Raw genomic sequence first — 25,666 nt, forward strand, 5'->3', positions numbered from 1 at the left:
AGAGTATTCCACTGTCCCAAATACACATAATAATCATGTTGATATATTACAGACACACACTCACGGTACAGTTAACACTTTTCCATTTGCTTGCACAGATTCACACTCCATACGTTTAGCTTTATACTCTCGGGACACTATTCAAATTCTGCACGACAGATCTCATCTGGGGAGGCTTAATCTCTCTCCTCTTTCCTCTCACTCACTTTCTTTCTTTCATATCCCTCCCTATCTCCACCCTCAATCCCTCCTCCCCCCCCTCCCACTCTGCGTGCTTTCCCTCCCTGCCCTCCCTCCCCCCCTCCCTCCTGTCTCTGTGCCGTGGCCGAAGGACGGGTAAGGAAGCTGGAGTGTGTGGATGGCTCCTCCGGTGCGAGACACCCTCCTGTCCTTGCCTCGTGCCGTGGCGAGACAGACCACAGAGGTGAGAGCAGGAGAGTACGAGTGTTGATTTGGGATCGTGTCTCTGTTTTCTCCAGGTATTGATCGGATCAGGGTTGGTGGTGGTGGGGGGTCTGAATACGAATGAGATCTGATAGAGGTGTGAGATTGAAGGATATGACCTACAAGAGGAATCGAGTATGTTTTTTATAATGTTTGAAATGATTTGCTCAGAGTTTTGTCATTCAGATGTAACGTCCGTACAACAAAGAATGTAATGACGAGAGGACTTCACAGTTTGTAACCAAGTCTTTGAGTCTCTGAGTTCCCAGTTTGACACCTGTGTAGACAATGTGAGATTAAATCAACAATGTTGTTTTAAAAAAAAAAAAAAAAACTACATCCCAACTGGTTTCCTTTGCATTTTGACCACAGAGCTACCCTTAGGCTAAACAGATTTTTATGAGGCATCTTGCCTCCCGGTTGCCAGGCACCTCTCAGCTTCCCGTTTCCAATGGCAACTGCTAGGTGGTGGCTTGATGAATAGTACTGGAAATTTAGTGTGTCCTTATGTTAGTTCTAGATTGAATTATGTTGCATGGCCGACTAAATATTAAGTTTTCTCTCCTCGTATCCTTAGTCACAGATGAAGCATATTTTTCTATGTCGTTACAAGAGTGTTGCCGCACCTGTCAAGAAGGAAACGCAATAATCAGGCACGATATCTGTGGAATTGATTACGGTCTTCTCATTCCTAAAACTGACTTAGGGATGAATGCTTTGGGATGTGATGCAGTACCTGTGTAGAGAGTGAGTGAGCCAGCGTGACAGAATGAATAGGAATCAGTGGAGGGAGTGTGAAATGAAAAGATGTTGGTGAGGAGGAGTGAGCTGTTCCTTGAATCGTTTGATGTCTTGTCATCATGTTTGCGTGCCTGCTCAATATGCATCTTAATCAGCTAAAAAAAAAAAAGAAAGAAAAAAAGATGATTAGGAATGGAGGAAGCTATCACTATAATGTGGAAATAGTTAAACTACTGAGGTGTAGTAGGGCTGAACCAAATACTCATATCTCGATATTTTCTCTTTAAATGGCGATATACGATATAAATCTTGATATTTTTAATTCAAATGAAGTCAGACCATAAAAACAATTATGGGTTAAATTTGCTGATGAAAAATGCCAGTCTAGCTGGATTTCCATTACAGAGTTTCGCAAAATAAAAGCAATAGCCCTAAATGTCCACAAAGTATAATTTCGCTTTGAACGTGCAGGAGCCTCGTAACTCCTGTGAAATCTCATCCCGCTAGACTTCATTGCAGGAAGACGGACACTCAGAACCTCCTTATAAAACTCTGCATTCCTTTGTTGTTTCACGTCTAATGTGGCAGTAATAGTTTTTAAATATAATGCTGAGAAATATCCCAGTCTCCTCTTCTGTTTACACGTACTGCCCCATGTTTTCTCGGAGAGAAGTGGTCATGTGACCAGGTACCTCACGTCATGTGACCATGTATGTCACGTTCTGTGACGGATATTTGCGGAGAAAGTGTTTCCATAGCGTTTTTGTGACACATTTCAATATCGAAAAAAAGTTCCTCCTCATAAAAGCGTAAATACTTTTTAGCGATATTTGAGTGTTTTTTCAAAATTCAGGTGTTTTTATTGTGTTGTTGAGATGTGGCGCATTTCCATGGGTAATGAAAACTAGGGATGTCCCGATACAACTTTTTCACTTCTGATACAACATCCATTTTGCAGCCATGAGTACTGGCCGATACCGATATCAAAACCGATACGATATCAGCACAAATCATACATACTTTTATTACTTATTTTGTAGTGTGGAATGTTAGAAAAAGATGGATCAAGTGATGTCACTCAAACAGAGAATAGTCAGCAACAGTAGGTATGAGAAAAACTGATCCATTTATTATTAACCAATTAATTACATAGATTTTAACCTTCAACATAATATCTACAGTATTCTACAATTGAATAAATATAATATATATTGGAGAATTTAGATGCAGTCCGATAAAATCCGATATTTGTTTTCTAGCTGATATCGGACCGATATCTGATATCCATATCGGATCGGGACACCTCTAATGGAAACGCAGCTACAGACACATTTATCAAAAAACAGCAGCACAACATGTGCCACTTGTGTTTTTTTCTCCCATAAGAGACAGCATGTGTGAGTGAGTTCTGTAGCGTGGCTTTAGCGTCATAACTCAAGTCTGATTCAGGACGCACTCAGTGATCATCTAACTGTGCTTTTCATGCTGTTCTGAGAAGTAGCGAACGCAGCGACTCCTACAACGAGTTTTTTAATACAAAACGAGCAGTAAAATTAAAATATATATCGATATAAAGCAATATTGTAATTTTCTATACCACAAAAAACTTGATACATAATTTGAATCTCTATATATTGCCCAGCCCTACTGAGGTGACTTTGTAGTGAAGCAGAAGTTGGCGGTCAAGGCACTGAAAGGAGCTTAGATAAGTGATGAATGAATGCAGCAAATGGTTTGTGTCAAGGAAACTCTTTCGTTCAGGAGCCAAAGGAACTCCTCTCAGCTTCAGAGTCCACGCTATAAGCTCATTGAAATGTATGCCTTGTCCCTTCAGTGAAAGCGTGCGCACGAATAAACTCACAACCTAACACAACCCCTTGCTGCCGTCTCAGCTGGGAATTTCAAAAAGCCAACGTCTACGCATCCCCAATCAATGCAGCTGAGGCAATGCTGACCTGTAAATGTGCTACATTCCCTGCAGCTCAGTGCTGCTGCTGCAGGCTGAGGAACCAAAGGAGTGAACTCAAGCTGAAATGGTAGCATCAGCTCAATAGCAGTTTCATTTTGTCCAGTGTTTCAGTTTAATCGTGTGTGTGTGTGTGTGTGTGTGTGTTCCAGTCCTGAACGTGGAGCCCCAGCCTGGCTCCTCCTTCTCTAGCCAGGAACTGATGACCAGACTATGTTTCCTTTTGGGAGAAGAAACGATCGGCTCTGCTAGCGCTCCTATGGAGGACAGAAGGGAAAAGAAGGTGCAGAATATTTACACTTGTCATTATCGTGTCTTACAGGCAGAGGTAATTGAAAGTAATTGATTACAAGTACTCACGTTACAGTAATGGAGTTGCTTTAATGTGTACTTGTACTTTTTTTTAGTATATAGAATCAGAATAGGAAAAAAAACTTAATTAATCCCCAAAAGGTAATTCGGCATATTAAAAAACAACACTAATCATAATAACTATACACACACGCAAAAAAAAGGAACAATACTACACAAAGAAAGTGTGTAAATAAAAATGAGGTGCAAAAATATTAAAATTAATAATGAATACATATAAATACAAGTATATATACACATATGTACACAGATTGTTTTTTTAGGTCCATGGCAGGCCAGCTGCCAGATACTCTGAGAAAAAAAAAAAAGTCAGATTATTTTAACCCTAGTGTTCAGGACGACAGCAGCTTTGGGGACAATATTTCTAAATCAGTCATTTTACTTGTACTAAGTATGTTTTAAAAGAATGAAAGTAATTTGTTACATTTCTACACCAAACCGTTAGTCGGTAAATTATTATTTTTTGTTTTAAATTGATCGACGGACATTGTGAAACTACAAAAAAGTGAAATGACCAGACAACAATCAAATGCATCACATCATAGCCAGCCAATCAGATTAAATGTAACGCACGGCGCCAAAACGGCATTGAATGGAGGTTATTTTCTCATTTTTAGAGTTCATAAATCTGGCTATACTTAGAGCCTGATAATTGTTTTATTTTGAATTTAATCCATTGGTGTTGATTTTTTTTTTTTTTTTTCAAATGCTCATTTTGACAAACCTTTTTATTTTATGCAGACGCCTTTGAGGAAAATAAATTAAGTTCTAATTGTGAAAAATCTGGTGTCTTCCCTTTTAAGTTTCTACATGAGATGTTTACTGTATGCAAGGGAACCGTGGTAAGATTTATTCCCAAAGATAAACATGGGGGGTGAAAGTAACTAGTAACTTTTACTTTGAGTACTATTTAATTGAGCTACTTTGTACTTATACCTGGGTATTTTATGTATGTCTTACTTGTACTTGAGTAGAATTTCAATCAAGTAACAGTAGTAGCATATATTAGTACTCTGTACACCTCTGCTTACAGATGATGAATTAATGTAAAAATAAAACTCCAGTCTTTATCATAATTATTAATGTTTTGCGACGAGTCAGTGCTTTGATAATTACAAATTGTTAAAAAAAAAAAAGATTGGAGCACAGCAGTGTGTGTGTGTGGTCGATCTGTTATATGCGTATTAATTGTTTTGCTATGCATCCACAGGGTTCAATTTGCTCTCAGCGCTCTATTAGTTTAACCTGCTCTGGGTGCTACACCATGCCTCTCCATCTCATTGCTTTCACATTGCTCAGCCTTGGCCCATTTTCTCAGCCTCATTCCACCACCTGAGCTCCAGATTCAGTCAGTTTCACAGAGATAGTGAGGCGATATGAGAAATGTGGGTTGTCCTGGCTTAGATAGATGAGGCTTTTGGTATAAAGGGAATAACAGTGAGCTCTTTAAACTGAGCTGCTTCGTCTCCCTACAGTCTTTGTGTTGCTAAAAGATTGCATCAGTGATCTTTTTTTTTTTTTTTTTAAACGATTGAGCAAAGGGCTTTAAAAGAATTTCATTTTTATTAGACCTAAATTTGTGAGAAATTGAAACCTTTTCATGTTTTGTCGACATTTCTTTTGTACATGCATGTAAACTACCAAATTATTCACACTAGACAGTGGTAGTTAAAATTAATTTAACATACTTTAAAAAGTAACATTAAGAAACCAGAAGTAATTACATATGCTATAATGTAGTCGTGTATACAGTGTCAGGCAGTAAGTGTATGAATTAAACGTAACTCAATAGAGTCTTTTTTTAAGTAAACATTTTAAACTTTAAACTCATAACCATGCGTATTCTGCTTCATTTACTTAGCTAAAGATCTACAGAAGATGTGGGCAACTGGTGGCCCGGGGGCCAGATGTGGCCCTCAGTATAATTCTGTGCAGCCCCCAAGACAAATCCACCAAAAATTGTACTTCAAGAAATAGGAAGTTACATCAAGCACAACATAATGCACAAAATAACTCCAAAAACACACAAAAAACAACGGCAAATTGCACAGAATGTCAACAAAAATATACGAAAGCGACAAGAAAAAAACAAAAAAGACTCATAATACACACAAAACAACCCCCTAAATTCACAAAACATACAAAATGACACTAAAGAAACATAACAATTGCATACAACGCAATGAATACTGAAAAACTCCAAAAAGGCACAGATTGATATACAAAATGACACAAGAAGAAAAACAACAAAAACACACATAATGACTCATAAAATACACAAAATGTCAACAGAAATTCTCAAAATGACAGATGCATACACAAAATGACACCAAAAACACTAAAAATGACTAAAAACTTCACTAAAAGACAACAAACTGTATTAATGCTCAGATTGGTCGTTATTCTCAATACTGGCATGAATGTTGATAATGTGGCCTTCGGATCAGATTTTTTGGCCCACCTGTGATAATAGTTGCCCATCTGTAATCTACAGTATGTGTATTTAACACAAGAGTACTTTTCTGGAAGTATTACATATATTTAAACCATCTAACTCCCATATTTTGGCCCCATAATGGTTCAAAATATCCTTTTTTTTTCATTAAGTTAGCCGAGTGCAGAACAACAGAATGTTTGAGCAGTGATTCAAAGAGTAAACTGTAAATGTCTACAGTGAGTAATTTAGTTTCAAGCACAGCCAACTGTCATTATGAGAAACTGGGAAGTTGACAGCTGGGTGGAAATAAGTGGAGTTATTTGTTCCGTTATCCCCATCTGCAGCACAACTTAAATATAACCACAGAGCCGCCCTCAGAAAGACCTACATGAGCAATCGAGAACTAAAGGTTAAATTTAATTGTTCCAAGACTTGGATCTTGGTGTAGTTCTTTAGGTTCAGGCTGAGAATTGATTAGTGTTGTTCCTGTTACTGTCCATTTTAAAGTCTGAAGGCTGACCTGACTTTGCCTTTAGACCTGTGAAATGTGTCCCCATCACAAGTTGTGTGTATAAATCAGGGGTTCTCAAACAAATGTAATGCTTTCATTAAAAGTAATCAATAGGGGTGTCCCGATCTAAAAAAAAAACCCAACAAACAAAATTAAAGATGGTGTGGTTTGGCCTAAAGATGAGAAAAAGTGCTAAATTTGGCTCGCTAAATCCAAAATTGCACACTTCCTGTTGGACTTAGGTTATAGGTCCAAATGACATTTTTGCTAGTCATGGTCCATTGCATCTACCTACCGAATGCCATCGAGCTAGTTCAAACCACTGAAAAGTTAAACGCTAGGTGGCGCTAAGGCGTCCCAAAATTGCATCTAAGAACTGCACATTAAAATTTTCACTAAACTATACCGTCCTGCCAAATTTCATGAAATTGCATTCCCAGGAAAATCCTAAAAAATCCAAGTAAAGTGGAAGAAGAAGAAGTAGTAAAATCTGTACAGAAACAATAGGGCGTTCGCACCACATTTGATGCTCGGGCCCTAAAAACGAGCATCAGATTATATCGTTCTGCATCTAAAATGTCTGATATCAGCACTACGATACAAGCAGTTAATTCTAGACTCTTTTTCTCAGATCTACTATTGCTGACTATTGATCTGTTTGACTAATATCACTTGATCAAGTTTGAACATTCAACACTACAAAAGAAGTAATAAAAGTATGTATGATTCACGCTAGGGATCGACCGATATGGGTTTTTTAGGGCCGATGCCGATACCAATTTTTTTTCCATCACCCTGAGCCGATGACCGATACAGACTGACGATTTTCTTGAGCCGATACTACTTTTGCTCCCTCAATTTACATCATAAAAATTACACTATGATGATAACAAATGGTACAAGTCTCATTTAAAATAAAAAAAGGAACATTTATTGAAATTAACAAAGGTGAGGTAGAATGACACCAAGTTAAAAAAAATTTGAACAAATAATAAAAACAGGTGATGTAGAACAAGAGCAAGTAAAAAATAGAGTGAGACATCTTATGAAATATTATGAAAGATAACGGTTCGTCCTTGTCCTGAAGATACACAGTAATTTATTAACAGGATATTATATAAATATTCAAACAAGTAGTAAACTGCTTCTCAAAGTTAAAAAACTACTCAGTGCAGCGCTGAGAGAGAGGGAAATAAACACAAACACAAACACATACACGCCAAACCTCCGGCAAGCTGCTTGTTAACTATAACTGCGACAACATGTAGAACCACAGACCCACGCAACAGATAAGTTAAACAGTTAAAAGATGTTTTGAAAGTTTGCTAGTGGGGTGAGGGGCTCTGCACTCTGCTCTGTGCAGCTTCTGTCTCCAGCAACACGAGCAGCTGCGTTGTTAATAAAGTGAATCGGCGAACGCAGCAGCACCGATACACGTAAAACACGCAAAAGTTGGCCGATTAAATCGGCCGGCCGATGAATCGGTCGATCACTAATTCACGCCGATATAGCATTGGTTCATAATCAGTATCAGCCAATACTCTAGCCTGGAACTATTTCAGACTCAGACCCTTTACCAGCCTTCTAAATTGAAATATTAGAAACCAAAGTTAGGACTCAGACACCAGAGTTCCCAGAACCTCTGTTTGAGAACCACTCAGATATAAAAAAAAAAAAAGATGTAATGAATAGTTGAGTCATGTCTCACTCTTGTCTTTGTGTGATACCATTTCCAGGGTGGGAGTCCCAGCTCCACTCTGACATGCAGCACTGCCTCCCCCTGTTCAGAGAGCCCCACGTCCACGCTAAACATCAGTGCTAACGTCCCGTCTTTGCCCCCACCTTCACACTTGCCTTTTACCCTGAGTGGCTCCAGCACAAGCCCAAGTGGCACCTTGTCAAACCCCATCAGCAGCCCCACGCCCAGCCCTGGACCCAGTCCAGCACCAAGCCCTGCTCCATGTGCTACCTTTGGGTTCATAAGCGGGAGCAGTTCTGGACTTCCGTCTCAAAGCCCCACCTCAACCCTGGAGAGCAAAGATAGTGGGATTATAGGTGAGAGTTCCAGCTGTGGATTCATTTTCAAATGTTATCTATACCGTGATGTGAGCTCAGATCGCCACATGATGGTAGTTTGTTTGCTTCTCCAAACATCAATTTGAGCCAATTTTTGCCTGTTTTTACCTTTTTTCTGCAACTACACCAAACTTGCCCTATTTTTACCTATTTTCGTCACTTTTTCTTGCCATATTGTTGCTCCTTTGAATGCATTTTTGCTACATTACTCCAATTTCAGCCACTTCATCAAATTTTTCCACTTTCAAGACATTTTCGGCACTTATAAACCCTTTCCACCACTTTTCCCACCTAATGTCACGTTTAACCTCTTTTCATCATATCTCATGCTTATTTTTTGACAATTTAACTACATTTAAACTAATTGTTCCTACTTTTTTTCCACCACTTATAAGCCAATCTTGACACTTTGAACCATTTTTACCACTTGTTTTTTTGCCATTTCAACAAATTTCTGTGGTTTTTAAAATCCCATTTCACCACCTCTTCCACCATTTTTTGGTCACTTTTAACCCATTTTATTTCTGATTAAAACAAGGATTTACATCTTTAAGATGACAACATATGATGGTCCACATAAACTTCCTGGATAGCAGTGCATATTATTCAGATAACTGACTTTATGGATGGGCCGCAAAAAGCTCTCCCCTTTATTCCCCCTTATAGATGGCCCTGTCTGCACATGTGTGTTCAACCACCTTCAGGTAAAGTGGGGGTCCCCAGTACCTTTATTTTGGGGGTTGTGAATTGAAAAGGTTGAGAACCACTGCTCTACTAGATACTCCATATAGTTTTGACCTTTATCATTTGAGACTCAGCCCCCTCCTGTCAAAAGTGCTTTCTTTGTTGCTTATGGAATGGATTCTCTAAAAATATTAGTTGTGTTTTCTTCAGAAAATGTATTTATAACCAAATACCAAAGCACAAAGAGTAAATCTGAATTATCATCTTTGAATTTTTTGGCTCATCAAACACTTGAGTTGAGTGAATGTGTTTTTATTGTAGTACAGGCTGCTGTTGTGTTGAGTTTGCAGTCAGTGCAATAAAGCATTTTCCTGCCAAGCCTTCTCTGGAAATGTGGCTGTTTCTTTTTTTTTTTTTTTTTTTTATTTGACACTGTTAATGTTTTCTTCTTCCTGCGCAGCAACGATTACAAGTTCCTCAGAGAATGAGGAGCGCAGCCTCTCCAGTGAGGTTCTGACAAAGGGCGAATGCTCAACAGGGGGCAACAGTGCAATGGGCCACATAAAGGAAGACTGCCTTCAAAGTCTGAGAGAAAAACCAGATGAGGCCTTACCTATAACAGAGATCATGGAACCCAGGACTCCACCAGCTCCAAAAAGACCCCTCCCACAGCACCATTTACACAGCACTTCCTCCCTTGTTATGCCACGCCCCAATTCAGTGGCAGGTACGTGCATGTTTTGTTCCAATTTAACCCACATTGATTAAAAATGATTATATTTAATCATAGCTATATTATGTTGTCGACAAGTTTCCTCAAGATTGCTCAACTTTGTATTCGTTTTACAGGTTGTGCCGAGCATAGCATTGTACGGTGATTGCTATAAATAAACCTTTAAACCAGTGTTTTTCAACCTTGGGTCACCTGGAATTTAAAAAGGGTCACCTGAATTGTCCAGTAATTGAAATCTCATTCACTGCCACCCCCTTTTCAGAGCAGCCAACCTCATATTGCAGATTGTGAAAGATTAGACTCTAGTTTCATCAGAAAAAATAATTTCATTTCTAGCTTGTTTTGTTCTTCCATAATCAGCAGTTGAATAGAGGCAAGTTTCACACAATTTGCCAGTTTGTGACAAAAAAAACCTGAGAAAAACATATTCGTGACTTTGAAGCATTTTTTTTTTGCTTTAGTGACACCTCAACATTAGTGTCCTACTATAAAACTACAAAAACAACACAGAGACCGGGCTTTTGATGGCAACATTATTATTTTGCCATCTATACCAGAGTTTAATGGTTTTTTAATGTATTTTGACCGTCCTCCAAGTCTCTACCCCCATCATTCTCCCCACACGCAATTTCCTCCTCCTCCCGGACATGCCTCGTCAGTGCTTGCCCCATTTTTTGATCGTTTTCACCCACCATCATGACACTCTCAATAGTCCACTAGGTTCTACATATGCTCTGGTCGAGTGTGAGCTGTTGTGAACTTCAGCATCATTTCTCGTTGCCCCATTTTCTATCTTGCAAACTCCTTTCCTCTCCCTCTGAGCTCTGCCCATCACGGGTGATCTCTCATTCAAAGGTGCGCTGCTGCCACCTACATAGCACCAGTTGGTACGACATCATGGTACAAGCTCGATATTCACAGGAGAGCTTTGTCACACTGTCTCCAACAACCCCAGCCGAAAAAATACAATTTACGTCTAGACGTCTTTGGCAGGCAACGTTACTAAACAGACGTGTTTGGCAGGCAATGAGTTAAGTCTGACCATGTAAAATTAGAAAGATCAATACTGAATTGAAATCAGATCTTGATTCATCGATTTAAGACTTTATTAATCGAAATCAAACCGATTCAGGAAATTGGCCATTATATCCAGCCCTAATCACGACCCGAATAAGGTTGGGAACCACTGCTTTAAACCTTTGTTTGTTTGAGCCTTCAGAAAAATCTGTTTTCTAGCCAAAAAGTCATTACATATTCATGTACAGTAGATATACGCATTTTCTATTTCACACCTCGACTTTTTGTGCATGCCAAGCATGCAGGAGTAATTATCCAGGCAATGAGTAAATAGCTAAAGGTTGAATTATTTTGTACAAGAAGTTGACTAATGAGGAGAGGAGCGCGACTGATTATATCTGTGTGGTTTACTAATAGAATTAATAATTCTTGCTCAATAGCAAACTGATTGGTTTGATTAGTATTTGAACTGTTCAAACACAGTGAAAGCAAAATCTCACTGTACTGTGTGTGTGTGTGGATACACTCCATAGGGCTGAGGCTTGTTACGCAAAAGGAACCGTTCCACTTAAATGTCCTAGGAGGCCTCGAGTTGTCAGAAGAAAAAAAAAATCCCCCCACCTTGCCGTTCGCAGTGAGAGCACAAGGCTCTTCTTCATTTCTTAGATGTCAGTGCATTTGTGCAGGGAGCAAAGGAAGAGATTCCCCAAGGAGTGGATTCACAGTAACGCCTGCCAGTTTCTTCTGTCAGCTGGTGCTTCCATTTAGCTTCTCTTGATGAAATTCAGAATAAAGATGAAGGGAGTTGCATGAAACCGCTCAAAAAGGACCCTGCTGAAAGACTGTATCATACAAGGAAAAATTTTAGATTTACCTCAGATTTAGGATCATATTAAATATGCATATGCAGTTTCATCAGAACATACATGCAGATTAAAATATGAGGTTTAGTTAAAAAGATTTTTGCTTATATACAGAATACCAAACAGTATTCACACTAAATAATGAATACTGAATTCTGAAAGCAAACAAAGAATATGTAGATTACACTGTTCTTGGGCCACTCATTTAATCTATTGCCATGCAGGTTTAATTTTGCAATTAGCAACTGCATAATTTATAACCTCTAATAAATGCAAATGAGCGCTCCATCACTGTATGTGGTCATGCACAGTGATTGCAGCGAATGAAAACGTGCAATCCTTTTTTTCATGTAAAATGTAAAAATGTTGATAACTGCAAGCACGAAAAGACAAAAAGGTAGTCTGAGAAGATTTCTCAGTTTATAAGAAATGCATTTTTCCAGTTAGACTGCAGGGTTCTATTTAAAAAGCCGACAGAAAGTCTCCTTGACACTCAAAACCAAAAGTCAGAAATGTGAGAGATGCAGCATCAACTAATACTTTGTCCATTCATTTTGTATAAATAGTTGATATTTATATTCAAGAAACTGCTGGGTTTTTTTATTAAGCTTTATGATTTTTAACAAGCTCTCACTTTGTGATAAGTTTTTTGTAGATAATGTGAACTATTTGTTAAGCGGATACAATTGAAAACTGTATAAAACTACAAGGTTGGGCTTCATTTACAGTAAATGCTACTTTAGTCACAAAATGATGGATTTTATGTCCTTGAGCTAAACTGCTCAGGAACACTTGCTCAGTTCAGATTAAATACTCTGCTACAATGTACTTAGTATTGTATTTAGGATTGTTTTTTGTTTTTTGTTTTTTTTACTGTTTTCAAACTACATCCTGAAAAAGTAAACTTGATCCACTCATCAATCTATCCATGAGGTATTATGTCAGAATAGAGATCAGTGAGAGCATTTCTCAAACAGTTTCTTCAAACTTAGAATAGTTCAATGGTCATAATAAGATATATTATCCCAGTTTGTGGAGGATTTGGTTGGACTGCAGTGTGTGCTGAACTCTGATGAAGGATCTATTGTATTTTATCATCATCACGAACCTGAATGTGGGCAGTGAGGACAAAGTTATCATATTAACAGTATAAATCCCATGTTTCCTGGAGTCAATCTCTCCTTGAAGATGTTTTAGACTCTTTCTTCGTAGTCTGGGTCTTCTCTGCCATGTGGACCTGGCTGTCTATCTCATTCCATTCTATACATGTACTCAGGGTTGGGGTTAAATTTTTCAGTTACAATTCCATTTTCAATTCCCCCATGTTCAATTGCAATTCAGTTACGATTACAGTGACCAGCATTTTTTCCAATTCAATTACAATTAATCACAATTATTGAGCCTGAAATAAAGAATCTAATAAAAGTTGACCTTCCTCTTGCGTTAGCATCTCTTATGAAAACAGGTCCTAAATCAGCTGTAAAATACACATAAAAATGTTATGCATCATCTAATGTCTTTCCTATATATTTGTTACTAGGGATGTTGAAAAAAATCCATTCAGCGATACATCACGATATTACGCCACACGATTCTTGGATCTGTTCTAAATGTATCCATTTTTTTTAACATTTTTTTTTTTATTTAAAAAAAAAAAGTTTTTACCTTTATTTAACCAGGAAAACCTTTTCCACTGCAGGAGACATTATAACTGCACAAAGAAGTGCACTGAAACCTGGGCATGTTGACCAGCTTGTGTTTTTCCAAAAAATCTTAAAAGAAAGTACTAGCTTTCTACATTTATTTGTTGTTCTAGGCATATACCTCAGTTAAGTTGCACTAAAGTCATGTTGCACTAAAGTCAAAGTTGGTTTAAAAGCCACAGGCAGATTGTTCGTTATTTCTTTCATTTTAAGTTGTTGGCACATGGTATGTTAAAGCCATTGTTTCGAGTGTAAAATTTGCCAATAAAATATATTTCATACATAATGTTCTCATGAAGGTGTACACATTTACAGATTACTTTCTTTAATTTATATATATATAAAAATCGCAATATCGCCTTAGATTTTAATATCGGGATATATAGTATTGTGACCTATGTATCAGGATAACGAATCGTATCGCCAGATGCAGGTAATACACAACCCTATTGGTTACCTTGTTAGGCTTCCTAATCAATGAAAATATTAGTTTTAATATTTATGGTGTTGGCATCTCAGTATACGTCCCTAGATTTAATTTTTTTTTCAAATGGTAAAATGTAGGAAAGATATGGAGTTATTACAATATGTGTAGAACTGTAACATGGTTTCCCAGTTTTGCATTAAAGTATAATTGACCATTTTTATAGAATTTTCATGACAATTACAATTACAAAGTCCATTATCTCAACTCAAATACAATTTAATTGTGATTACAACAGAAACATATTTTTTGACTCCAACACTGCTTGGTATTGAGTGCTGTAAACTCCACTGACTGACCACTGGTAGGTTTAGGCTGTGATAACTCATGAATCGTGCACAGTGAACTGATTTTGTTGCTTGAATAATAAAGCAAGAATAAAATATGTTGAAATACTTCCCAGTTGTTGATAAAATATGACTTTGTGCGTTTATATTTTTGTTGAGTGTACACTGTTTGAGCCTTTGCTCCTTCCTCTCTCGCTCTCTCTTTGTTTGGACGTTATTTCAATCTTTGGTCCTCAATGCCAAATCTTTCTTGGCAATTATGGTAATAATCTGATGTACTTAGTCTAAAATGCGCTTGTATACCTGTTGAAGGGGTTTTCAAATTTCCACTGTGATTAACACTGCCGTGCTCCCAATGCAGCTGCTTTGTTTTGCACCAGAGAGTCCCTCATTGTACAATGGGGGGGGCTGGGCACAAGTAAACCGTACTGTTCTTTTGTGCTGCCGCCTTGGCTGACTCACTCTAGTAAAACAGGTTTTGAATTTTTTATTTTTTTTTACCTGATTGAATAAAGGATATTGATTGATTAACATGTGATTACAATTATGATAATTACAAGCCTCTGTAGCATTAAAATGCTCTTTCCTCTTTTGCTGCTACATAAAGATGGACACATGAAAGAGTGGTAGATGTGTCCGATTAGGGCTGCACAATTAATCACATTTTATTCATGGTCACGATTGTTGTCGTCACCATTAAATTTACCTGATTGTTAACTATATTCACATTTAAAATATGGGCTGTGCACTCTGTACCAAAGGCTTACTGCATAAATACACTATTACATTTTAAATTCTTGTTTTTTTTTAATGTTTTTAGTATAATTGTTATTTAACACTTAATTTTGCACTATAAACTGTACACATTGTTTAAAAGTAGTGTAATAAAAACAGATTTTTTTCCCTAACATGATAAATAATTGTGATTATAATCGATTATGTCCGATTATCACACGCTGAGGTGGAGTATTTTTAGAAAGTAAATTTTGTGCGTCTTTTTCTTGCCATTCCTAATATTATAGAGGTATGGGAGAAGTAGTCATCCTTTACATTATTTATGTGGTAATGAATAACTTTAAAAGAGCACTATACTAACATTTTTATATTTGGTATTTGTTATTTTTAATCTCTACTATGAGGTTTCTTGATAAATAAAATGTGGAGAGTTTACTTTTAATTTAATAGAACATTTTAGTTGCTCATATAGAATTTAAATGGTAGAAGAGAATGTTTTAATTAATTACAACAGTAATATAGCTTGTTAAATATTTTATTCTGGGACCTTTTGTACAGACAGTAATAGTGGCACTACTAACTGTGAGATGGTTGCTTTGTATTACCAAGGTCAGCGGTGGGCATTCAGGGGTTAATATGTAATACTCAAAAAGTTAAGAATATTCAACATTAATGGAAGATGCAACAGTTGTAACGTACGTGATATTCTATTATGATAGAATGGCAGATTTCTGTAAAAGCATACAAGAGTAATTAAAAAAAAACATTCTCAATAACAAACACCAATCATTAAGGGCCTATTCTACGAATCTAGATTACCTCTTATTGCGCTAACTTCAGGCATTTAATCAGTGTGTGCTCGACTACGACGCTAGCTGGAGCTTAATCACTATGGCAACTAATGCTGAACGGCTAACCTGGTCGGCAGCAGGTTTTGCTCTGGCTAGGATCTTAGCGAGTACTAAAGCCCCGCCTCCTGACTAATCAGATGTCTTAGAAAACGACCTGTCCATTGATATAAGATCCTGGTTGGTGCGTTTACTGATCAGAGCTTTTACACATTAACAGTGTCAGCAGCATTCTGCCATACTTGCATTTTCTGTAACAGTGTTGTCTTTGGTCTGAAATATGGATTTTAATTATTCATCATTTTAAACTTAAGAAACCTGGTCGGGACCAAGTTATGGAGTGGATCACATCTGAGCGAGTATAAAAGCTCTGCCTCCTGCTGCACACTGCACTAACATTGTTGCTCTTTGTTGTCATCATGGATTAATACTCATTAGATTCAAGATGATAAGCTGTTCATTCATTGTAAAGACACTTCATTGATTGATTATAAACTGCAATCTCCTCCCCTTTTATGTGCACGCGCACGTACAGAGGGTAAAATCACTTGGCTTAAATTTGTGTGTTTTGATCCACGTTCGTAGTACAGCTCCTGTCTGACAGGGAGTGTTTGGTTAGTTCAAGCTAGCTAACGTAGATTATTCCAGTCTAGATTAGTAGTATAGACCTTAAGTGTCTTGGCTTCATTATAAAGTTTGTACAGTATGATTTGTACTCGGGTGAAATAAATCCTTTTCGCACTCATAACAAAAAATGTAACAAGCAAACCAACGCAAGCTGTCTATACATTGATCAAAATATCCTTAGTTCCACAAATAAAAGATAAAAACAAAAGGATAAAAATACAGAATAAATAAGTAAAAATACAAATAACTTGCGTGCAATACATGGTGTTCACTGCTGTGACAACAGCAACAAAGTTTTGTTTTTCTATAAATCTTTGAGGCGTGTCCTGTACTACAGCGCTGGTTAACTTCTTACCGAGGTAAATCACTATGGTAACTAAAGCAGAACGGCTAATCTGGTCAGTGGTAGGTTTTGTTCTGGCTAAAATAAGAGCGAGTAAAGCCCCGCCTCCTGACCAATCAGTTCATTTGACAACTGACCTGCCATTTTGTTAGAAAATCCTGGTTGGTTTAGGGATCTGACAGCTGTTCTTAGGAGAGAAATAATATTTATTGATAGATGCAAATATCCTTTAATTTACCTGATATCACACAGGTAAGACAGATTTTCAGCTGATGTTACATTTGCAACGTACGACTACATCACAATCAGTGCTGACATTTGATATTTAATTATTTAGGACACATTAAAAAAACAACATTAAAGGTGCCAGGAGGAAACGAAGGCCAAAGGGCTTGTGTAAGAGCTCCACCCCTTTCAATAAACAAACAAATTAGAATAAGAGCTAACATTAATAAACACTTGTAAATTCATGAGACAAAATGCACAATTAAATATATGAACAAGTACACAAAAATCAATATCAAAAGACAAATGTAGTTGTTGAACAAAATATCAAAAATGAAATGTACACGCAAATACAAACATACGTATTACACGTGGATTGTAATCATGGTGGCAGAGAGTAAAGCGAGAAGGGCATGAAGTAATTAGGTGTAATGTAGGAGTACTTATTAATGGATAAGATGTTTTTTTAAGTGCTTTTTAAAAAGTGAGTAGGTACTGCAGACTGCATTACACAAGTTTTTATCCACAGGTAAATTAATCAGTCAAATAATCACATTTTAAAACATTAGGGGTTAAACTGATTTATACTTTTCTTGTAAATACCCTTATTGTGTCTTATAATCCCAAATGGGACGGGTAATGAGGCATGAAATGCATTCATTATTTTAGTCATTCATTCGGAGGTACTTGTATGCACACTGTTAGCGATACTGACAACCAAATACTGTAATTATTTGCGGTTTACCTGCCACCAGCTCATACATTCAATCAAAAAGGGATTATATGCAATAGATATTATTGCACTTTCATTTAGCCGACGCTTTTATCCAAAGCAACGTACAACACGAGCAGTCAGGGTCAAGTAAGGGACTTGATCAACATCGCATAGTGACGGACAAGGTTTCATTCAAACTGGTGACCCTCTGATTACAAACCTGCTTACTTAACCATTACACCACATCCTCCTGTGGTAAGATAAAATATGCTGTAAAATACTATTAATGCCAATGTAACGATGTAGGCCTACTGAGCTGTATACTGAACGCAGCATCACAGCCACAGACTGCACCCAAAATGATACGCATACGTAAATATGTCGGACGCTGTATAGTCTGCTTCTTTTATTTGGTTGTACACGAAGCCAGGTTGAAATCACCTGGTTTAAGGTAACGCGTTCATAACCAGCGCCATATAAAAAGTCTATTAATGAATGCCCAGGTCAGCCCCGCAATGAGCACAGAGAGATGGTAGTGTACAATCGTATCAATCTTTATTTACACGTCTGAACAGAAAATTACTTAATTAATATTTCTAATTGCTTTTTAAAACCACAACACAAACACTGGCTTATCCAAATAATGAAGGGGTTACGGAACCAAAACACAGCAAACTAAATTAGTAACACGCACAACACATCGAAGTAAACTGTGCAAAACTAATCAAGTTGCTTAATTTAAGTGGGAAGAATTAAAAACAAACACTAAACTAAGGAGCATAACTCAGGCATAAAAGTCAGAGCATAACATGACAGCAGTGGCAAAGCTATAACAGAAATAAATGAATTAGCATTAATAATGAACATTCACTGCTACATTATGTTAGCTTAGAAATAATTACCTGACTCACTCTGTTCCAGCACCACTAAACTCTCAGGGTATAATCACTCAAACAGACTTGGACACAGGCCTAAAACAGGGGCCAATATTAATGTTTTTCATCATAAAACATACATTAAAATAAAAGAAAAAGCTACTTACATCACTGTCACACCAAACCAAACCAACAGTTCAGACATGACCAAACCAAAGGGTTCACAGGTGGTCTACATGACCTAATTAAGGCCCACAGAGGGGCAGGGAGTGGCACATGCAGCAATGGTGCATTCAAGACACTGGGAAATGTGCAACTCACCTCACTACAAAAGTATGCTTTATTATCATTACTATTTGTTGAAGCAGGCTAACAAAGAGCTATTCTGGATATATTTATCCAGCTTCACAGTATAGACCCTTAGTGGTGGGTTCATGGCCTATAGGTGATTACCAGAATTATATGGATAGTCACCTTGTTGAAAAGCAGCATGTTGTGTAATAATCAGTGTTGTGCTAGTTACTGAAAAAAAGTAACTAGTTACCGTTACTAGTTACTTCATTCACAAAGTAACTCAGTTACTATTTTGATTACTTACACCAAAAAGTAATACGTTATTGGAAAAAGTAACTTTTGAGTTACTTAGAATTAAAGAATGTATTATTTATTTTGGGTCATTTGTGTCCAAACAGCTTCATATTAGTGCTGTAATAATATAATAATCCACTGTTGATCAACTGCTCTAAAACAACCATAAATGGTGTGCATATAAAGCACAAAACAGCTGCTCTAAAATTAAAACTGTAATTTTTCAGCCTTAGCACAGTAATGTAAAGTAAGCTGTGCATATTCCAGGTGCACATTCTGCTGTTAAAATTGCTTATAAAAATAAAAGTGGAAAAACTAATTCACAGCATTTTTCTCAGCTACACAATGCTAAACATATCAGGCTAATGAGCCGTGTAATAGTTTGGCTGACCTGTTCCTGGATTACAGTCACAGTCCGTTAAAATCCAGTCGCAGCGTTAGCTTAGCTTCACTGATGCATCTTTTGGAGACAAAAATAATGCACGTATTTCCACTCTGAGAAGCACGTCCTGCTCTCGCATTGACTCGCCACGATTGGCGCACGTGATGTAAACAGAAACACGCTGACAATGCTTTTTCTTCTTCTATTTTACCGTGTTTGGCACGGCGTCCCGCAAAAAATGTAGCGCCACTGTAAACAGGAAGTACACTGCAGCTAGCAAAGTAACGAACAAACGCACCATATTGTAACGGTAATGGCGTTATTTCTTAAGAAAAATATTGCATTACAGTACTAGTTACTGTAAAAAGTGATGTTGGGGCGGTAACGCGTTACTGGTAATAATACTGGAAAAAAGTTGAATATGAAATGTCGAATGTGTATTCAGTATTTCCACAAGGGTCAACTAAAGTTCTCCCGTAAAGTGTTTTAATCATTTTGGTTATATTTTATTTAACTGGAAGAAAAATACACGTACAGAAAGAGTTATGTAGTGATATGGACGAACTTTGAATACATTTATGAGGAAAAAATAAACCTTCTTTTCCAGTTTACTACTACTAAGTCTTTCTGGTCTGCTCCAAAGATAGATCGCAGCAAACTATGATTTTTTTTTAAACTTTCATCGACATTCTTAGTCTGTTGAGATGACTCTTTTTTTTCTTCTCACAGATAAACAGCATCAGTCAAGTTGCAATAATATGTCATATGTGCTCTATATTATGGTTTAATAAGCACTTCCTGCAGATTTTATCCCCCTTTTTTTTTGCTTCTGTATAAAAGTGAGGAATGACAAGTGCGACTATAGGGAATTCTTTATTGTGTAAATGTGATCTACTGTGTCCTTAGGTGTGATGGTGAAGAAAATGAAAGTAAGTCATATCCCATTGAGTATTCAAGATGGAGTTTAAGTGGCATTTCTTTCCACTCACTGTCAAAAACATTTACAATGACTTTGCTAATGAGGAACGGTAAATCAAGACTTTTCTTTTTGTTTGCATTACAATTAGTCTTCATCGTCCTTGTTTTTTCCACAGTCGAATGCACATGGATGCAGAAGAGTGAAATAAATTGGCTGCTAAGGTTTAGTAGATTTAATAATGTGGTTTTTTTTTTTTTTACATACCGTATTATCTGCTTAATCTAATTCTTAAGTTAAGATTTCATGTGCAGGCAGGGGTGGACTGTGACAAAAGTTCAGCACTGGTATTTTCTGCCCAGACCAGTTCACTACATTATCAGCGACACCATGTAGACGCCATTATTAAGTCAGTGATTCGCAACATATGGCTGTTCATGTCTTAATTTTAATTATTATTCCCCCAGAAAACGTTAAAAGTGGGAAACTTTATGAACCTTTTTTTTTGCCTATTTCCTTTGGCCATTTTGCAACTTCCTTTGTTCCATTTTTGCACCTTTTCAAAAAGTGTTGACACTTTTTTCAGAATTTAGCTTTTTGCTAATAAATATCCCCTTTTTCCTATTTTTGTGTGTTTTTGCAAGATCTTCTTAACACTTTTATCTAATTTTTTGGCCTTTTCTTAAATTTTTTGGGGCACTTTTCATCCACATAAGCTAACTTTTGCCAAATAAATACCACTTGTTTCTTTTTTCCCTACATTTTGCCTGTTTTTGCTATTGTTTGCCACAATTTGCTCATTTGAGCTACCCTTTGCTATTAGAAACCTGGTATCTCTTTATTTGCCCATTTTTTGGCCACTCCCAACTGCTCTTGGCCCATTTCGGTCACTTTTCACTCTTGTTCTTGCCACGTTTTTTCAAATTTTGGAGCATTTTTGGTCACCGGTTACCATGTCTGCCTCTACTCGCTCGTCAAAATAAACCAAAAACGTAGCGATCCGGCCCACTTCGGGTCGACGGCCCACCGAAACGATCCCGGTTTGCCAGAGGGCCAGTCCACCCCTGTCTGCAGGTCTTTGTTCCCTCACTGTGTTCACATTGTTGGTTTTTGTATATAATACATGATCATCAGAATTGTATGTGTCATTTCGTACTGACAGCTGGCGATGTGTTTCTACTGATTATCACAAATTTGATGTGTTGTGAGACAGTATGAAACATTTTGTCATTTTTAAATTCATGTCAGAGTGCGATTACAGGCTGAATGCTGTATCTTCCTTTTCTCTCGCCCGTCAACACAAGGGCAACGAGTGTTTAGCATTAAGAGGAAAAGCTGTTTATGTCTCGCGTCGCCTTGGATACAATAATTGACATGAGAGTCTGCAGTATCCGTGTGTATCTTTGCACTTTTTTTTTTTCTTTCCTCTCACACTGTGATTTCATCGCACACTCGCTCTCTCTTTACAGCAACAAGCTCCACTCGACTGGAGGATTTGAGTTATCTGGACAACCAAAGGGCTGCTGGGCACAGGAGCTCAGTGCGCAAACACAACACAGCTGGACGTGCGACTGATGACTCCAAAGGTAAACTCGGTTATTACTGTAGGCTGAAAATCCCTGTTTGATTAAGGATTGGAATAAAAATACAACCAGCCTGTGTGAAATATATATACAGGAACTACAGGCTTAAAATCAATCAATATCCTTGTCTTACCATATTTGAGTTAGTGTCTAGAAGTTTGGGGAAATACAACAAAACTAACATCCAACAGTTATTCAGAATGCAAAAAAAAAAGTAATCAGACTGACACATAAGGCAGGATACAGAGAACACACGAATGGATTATTCTTAAAAAGACCAGATTTAAAACTCCCAGACCTCATCCAAGTCAAAAATTATTTATAAAGCAAGTAAAGCTGCACTTTCAAAAGGGTTCTCGAAAGAAAATATTTTTAGATAGAGTAGGGGAATATATTTTAACTACATTTCAAGATACGATATGCCAGAATAACACAGAAAAGGTTGAGTATAACAATAGTAGGGGTTAATTATGGAACTGCCTAATAAAGGATGAAATAAAACAAAGCACCAACATGAAGCAGTTTAAAAAGCTTTTAAGTCATATATCGTTTGAAAAACACTGATTTTGTGGGATTGCCTGGAGTTTCTAAAAAATTGAAATAAATTTTGGAATTTTTTTAATTATCATTTTCTTTTTAAAAAAATTAAAACAACACCCAATCTTAAACAACTGTATTTCTATACTTTCACTCTGTGAAATATAAATCTAGTTCAACTAAAATGCAGGTATATATATATATATATATATATATATATATATATATATATATATATATATATATATATATATATGTATATATGTCTGAGCTCAAACATGAACACAAAATGATTGATATCAAAATGGGGTCACGATCCAAAAATGGTTGTGAACCACTAAATACCATTTCTTTCTACTTATTTACAAAATGAGATTCTTTAAAATGTGTTATCACTTGTTAATTCCAAAAATGGCTGCCCACTGCTCCTCAGGGATGGGTTAAATGCAGAGGACAAATTTCCTATCTTTAATAACATACAGCATATGACCAATAAAGGCAAAAGCCCGGATTTAATCATGCTCTATAGTTGTTTTTAAATAGTTTTCTAGGCAAAATGTTGTAGTTGGACAAAGGGGGTACTTGGATTCAGAAATAATAGAAAGTGGGTACTTGACCCAAAAAAGTTGGCGAACCACTGAGTTAGACAACTGAGTGTTGTTTGATCTGTTTTTGTTTTTCTAAAAAATGCTGAAATAGAAATTCACAGTCCGATGTCATGTTTCTTTCCTCACTGTGTCCAGGGAGACTAGTGCCATTCAAACACGCTGACATCATGTTAAAGCCGCTGTTGTTTGAAGTTCCTGGGATCACGTCAGCTACACCCTTCGTGGGTCGTGATTGGCTCTTTACGCGTCTGGAGGAGGTCCTGAAGAAGACCAGCTGCTGCGAGGGACGCGGCGCCGTCATCGTAGGCAACGCAGGATCCGGCAAAACCGCCGTCATCTGGAGGCTCGTAACGCTCAGTTGTCACGGGATGCGCACGCCCCTGGGTGGTCCTAGCATCCACAGCCCCGGCTCCTCCCCTAAATGTAAAACCCTCATCTTGAATCTCTGCTTCGCCTGTCGTTCTGACCACTTGTGTAGAAACATTGTCCATCACTGCAGGTTTGGATTCACGTTCGTACCATGAAAAATATGTTCTCATGACAACATTGGAAGAGATGTGGTTTTATGGAGAAGAGCTTTGTAACTGGGTCACACACTTCCTTCCAAGTTCTCCCCTGAGGTTTCTCTTCTGATTGCAGTTGTGTAAGAGATGTGAGATGGTTGGGTTTTTTTTTTCATTTTGTGAGTGGCACTGGAGGAGTTCTTTGTCTTGATGCATACAAACAAGTAAAATACAATATGAAAAGATTTTGAACACGAACGTTCAGCTTTACTTGTGCATGTCAGCAACTCTTAGGAATAATGCAAAGGGCAGGAACGGATGAGGCAGAATGACATTTATTATTTATGTGTTGTTTATGAATTATGGTATCATATGTTGTCATTTTCATTTAAGATTAACTGAGAGTTTAGTGTGCGATGAGAAGACCCCAGACATTCTGCATCATTTCAAACAGACGATCTCAGTCTCACTCATCCAATATTTACCATTATTGTCGCTATTGCCATTTCTGCTCACGCATACTAACCAGGGGTGACTTGGCCATCTGGCATACCGGGCATCGTCCCGGTGGGCCGTCAAACCGAAGTGGGCCGGTCCGCTACGCTACATTTTTATTTATTTTTTTGACGAGAGAGTGGAGGCAGACATGGTAACAGGTGGCCAGAAATGGTCCATAAATGGCAAAAAGCATGGCAAGAAAATAGTGAAAAGTCACCAAAATGGACCAAAAGCAGTCAAGAGTGGCCAAAAAATGGGCAAATAAAGAGGAACCAGGTGGTATGTAATGGCAAAGAGTAGCTTAAGCTTAGTGAAAAAGGGCAAAAATGTGGAACAAAAAGAGGCAAAATGTAGGGAAAAAAGAAACAAGTGGTATTTATTGGGCAAAAGGTAGCTTATTTGGATAAAAAGTGGCCAAAAAAATGAAAGAAAGGACAAAAATTGGATAAAAGTGACAAAAAGGACTTGCATAATCGGAAAATAATAGGAAAAAAGGGATATTTATTGGCAAAAAGTAGCTAAAGTCTGGAAAAAGTGTCTTTTTGAAAAGGGTAAAAAAATGGGACAAAGGAAATAGGTAAAAAAAAAAAAAAAAAGGTTTTCTAGGGGAATAATAATTCAAATTGAGACAAAAAGCCACATGTTGAGCATCACTGACTTAATAACAGCTTCTACGTGGTGACGCTGATAATGTAGTGGGCTGGTCTGGATAGAAAATACCAGGGCTGAATTATGGTCCCAGTCCATCCTTGCTTACTAGTACTAGTTTTTGTTTGTTTTTTTTTGTGATTGACTTTACGTCTGATGCTTCTCTTGCCTCTGCCCTGAAGTTTCATCTGAAGAATTTTAAAAGGGCAACTTTGCTTTTGTTGTTGTTTTGATGTTCAGGTGGGGATAGACAGGGAAAAGCTGCCTCCAAACAGCCTGTGGATTCCCAGGCCAGCCAGAGCTGTGCTACAGGAACCAGCAACAGTGCAGCTAAGAGGAAGGAGGCTGTCAGGAGCCTTGCTGCAAAGGTATCATATGTACACTGATATAATATCCTAGTAGGAGAGTGATGTACAGATGTTTTTCATGCCATATGGCAGGTGATTTAATTATTTCTTGTCAAGTCCTATAGGCTATATTCATAGACTAGGAAATACTGTATGAAGCCATTTTTTTTTTTATTCGGAGTCAAACTTTACATCTTAAAACAGACAAAGCAGTACTCAACTAACTTATTATTAAGGGTGTCCCGATACAAAATTGACAACGGATATCAGTCTTATAATGTACGTTTTCTGGGTCTTTTAATTAATATTTTTAAATGTATTTTATTCAATTGTATAATAGGCTTATGTTTAAGGTTAAATATATATGCAA

At 37.4% G+C, this 25,666-nt stretch overlaps 1 protein-coding gene across 1 annotated transcript in view; it reads left to right on the forward strand.

Moving 5' to 3' along the window:
* Positions 1 to 25,666, forward strand: part of LOC114480192 (protein TANC1-like) — a 63,063-nt gene that overhangs the window by 4,061 nt on the left and 33,336 nt on the right. Inside the window, exons 3-9 of the mRNA XM_028474092.1 lie at positions 332 to 424; positions 3,304 to 3,434; positions 8,208 to 8,526; positions 9,692 to 9,958; positions 22,042 to 22,158; positions 23,436 to 23,723; positions 25,190 to 25,317. Coding sequence (XP_028329893.1) covers positions 332 to 424; positions 3,304 to 3,434; positions 8,208 to 8,526; positions 9,692 to 9,958; positions 22,042 to 22,158; positions 23,436 to 23,723; positions 25,190 to 25,317 — 1,343 coding nt within the window. The remainder of the gene's footprint in view (positions 1 to 331; positions 425 to 3,303; positions 3,435 to 8,207; positions 8,527 to 9,691; positions 9,959 to 22,041; positions 22,159 to 23,435; positions 23,724 to 25,189; positions 25,318 to 25,666) is intronic.

This window comes from Gouania willdenowi, chromosome 3 (assembly GCF_900634775.1).
Source record: "Gouania willdenowi chromosome 3, fGouWil2.1, whole genome shotgun sequence".
NCBI lineage: Eukaryota > Metazoa > Chordata > Actinopteri > Blenniiformes > Gobiesocidae > Gouania > Gouania willdenowi.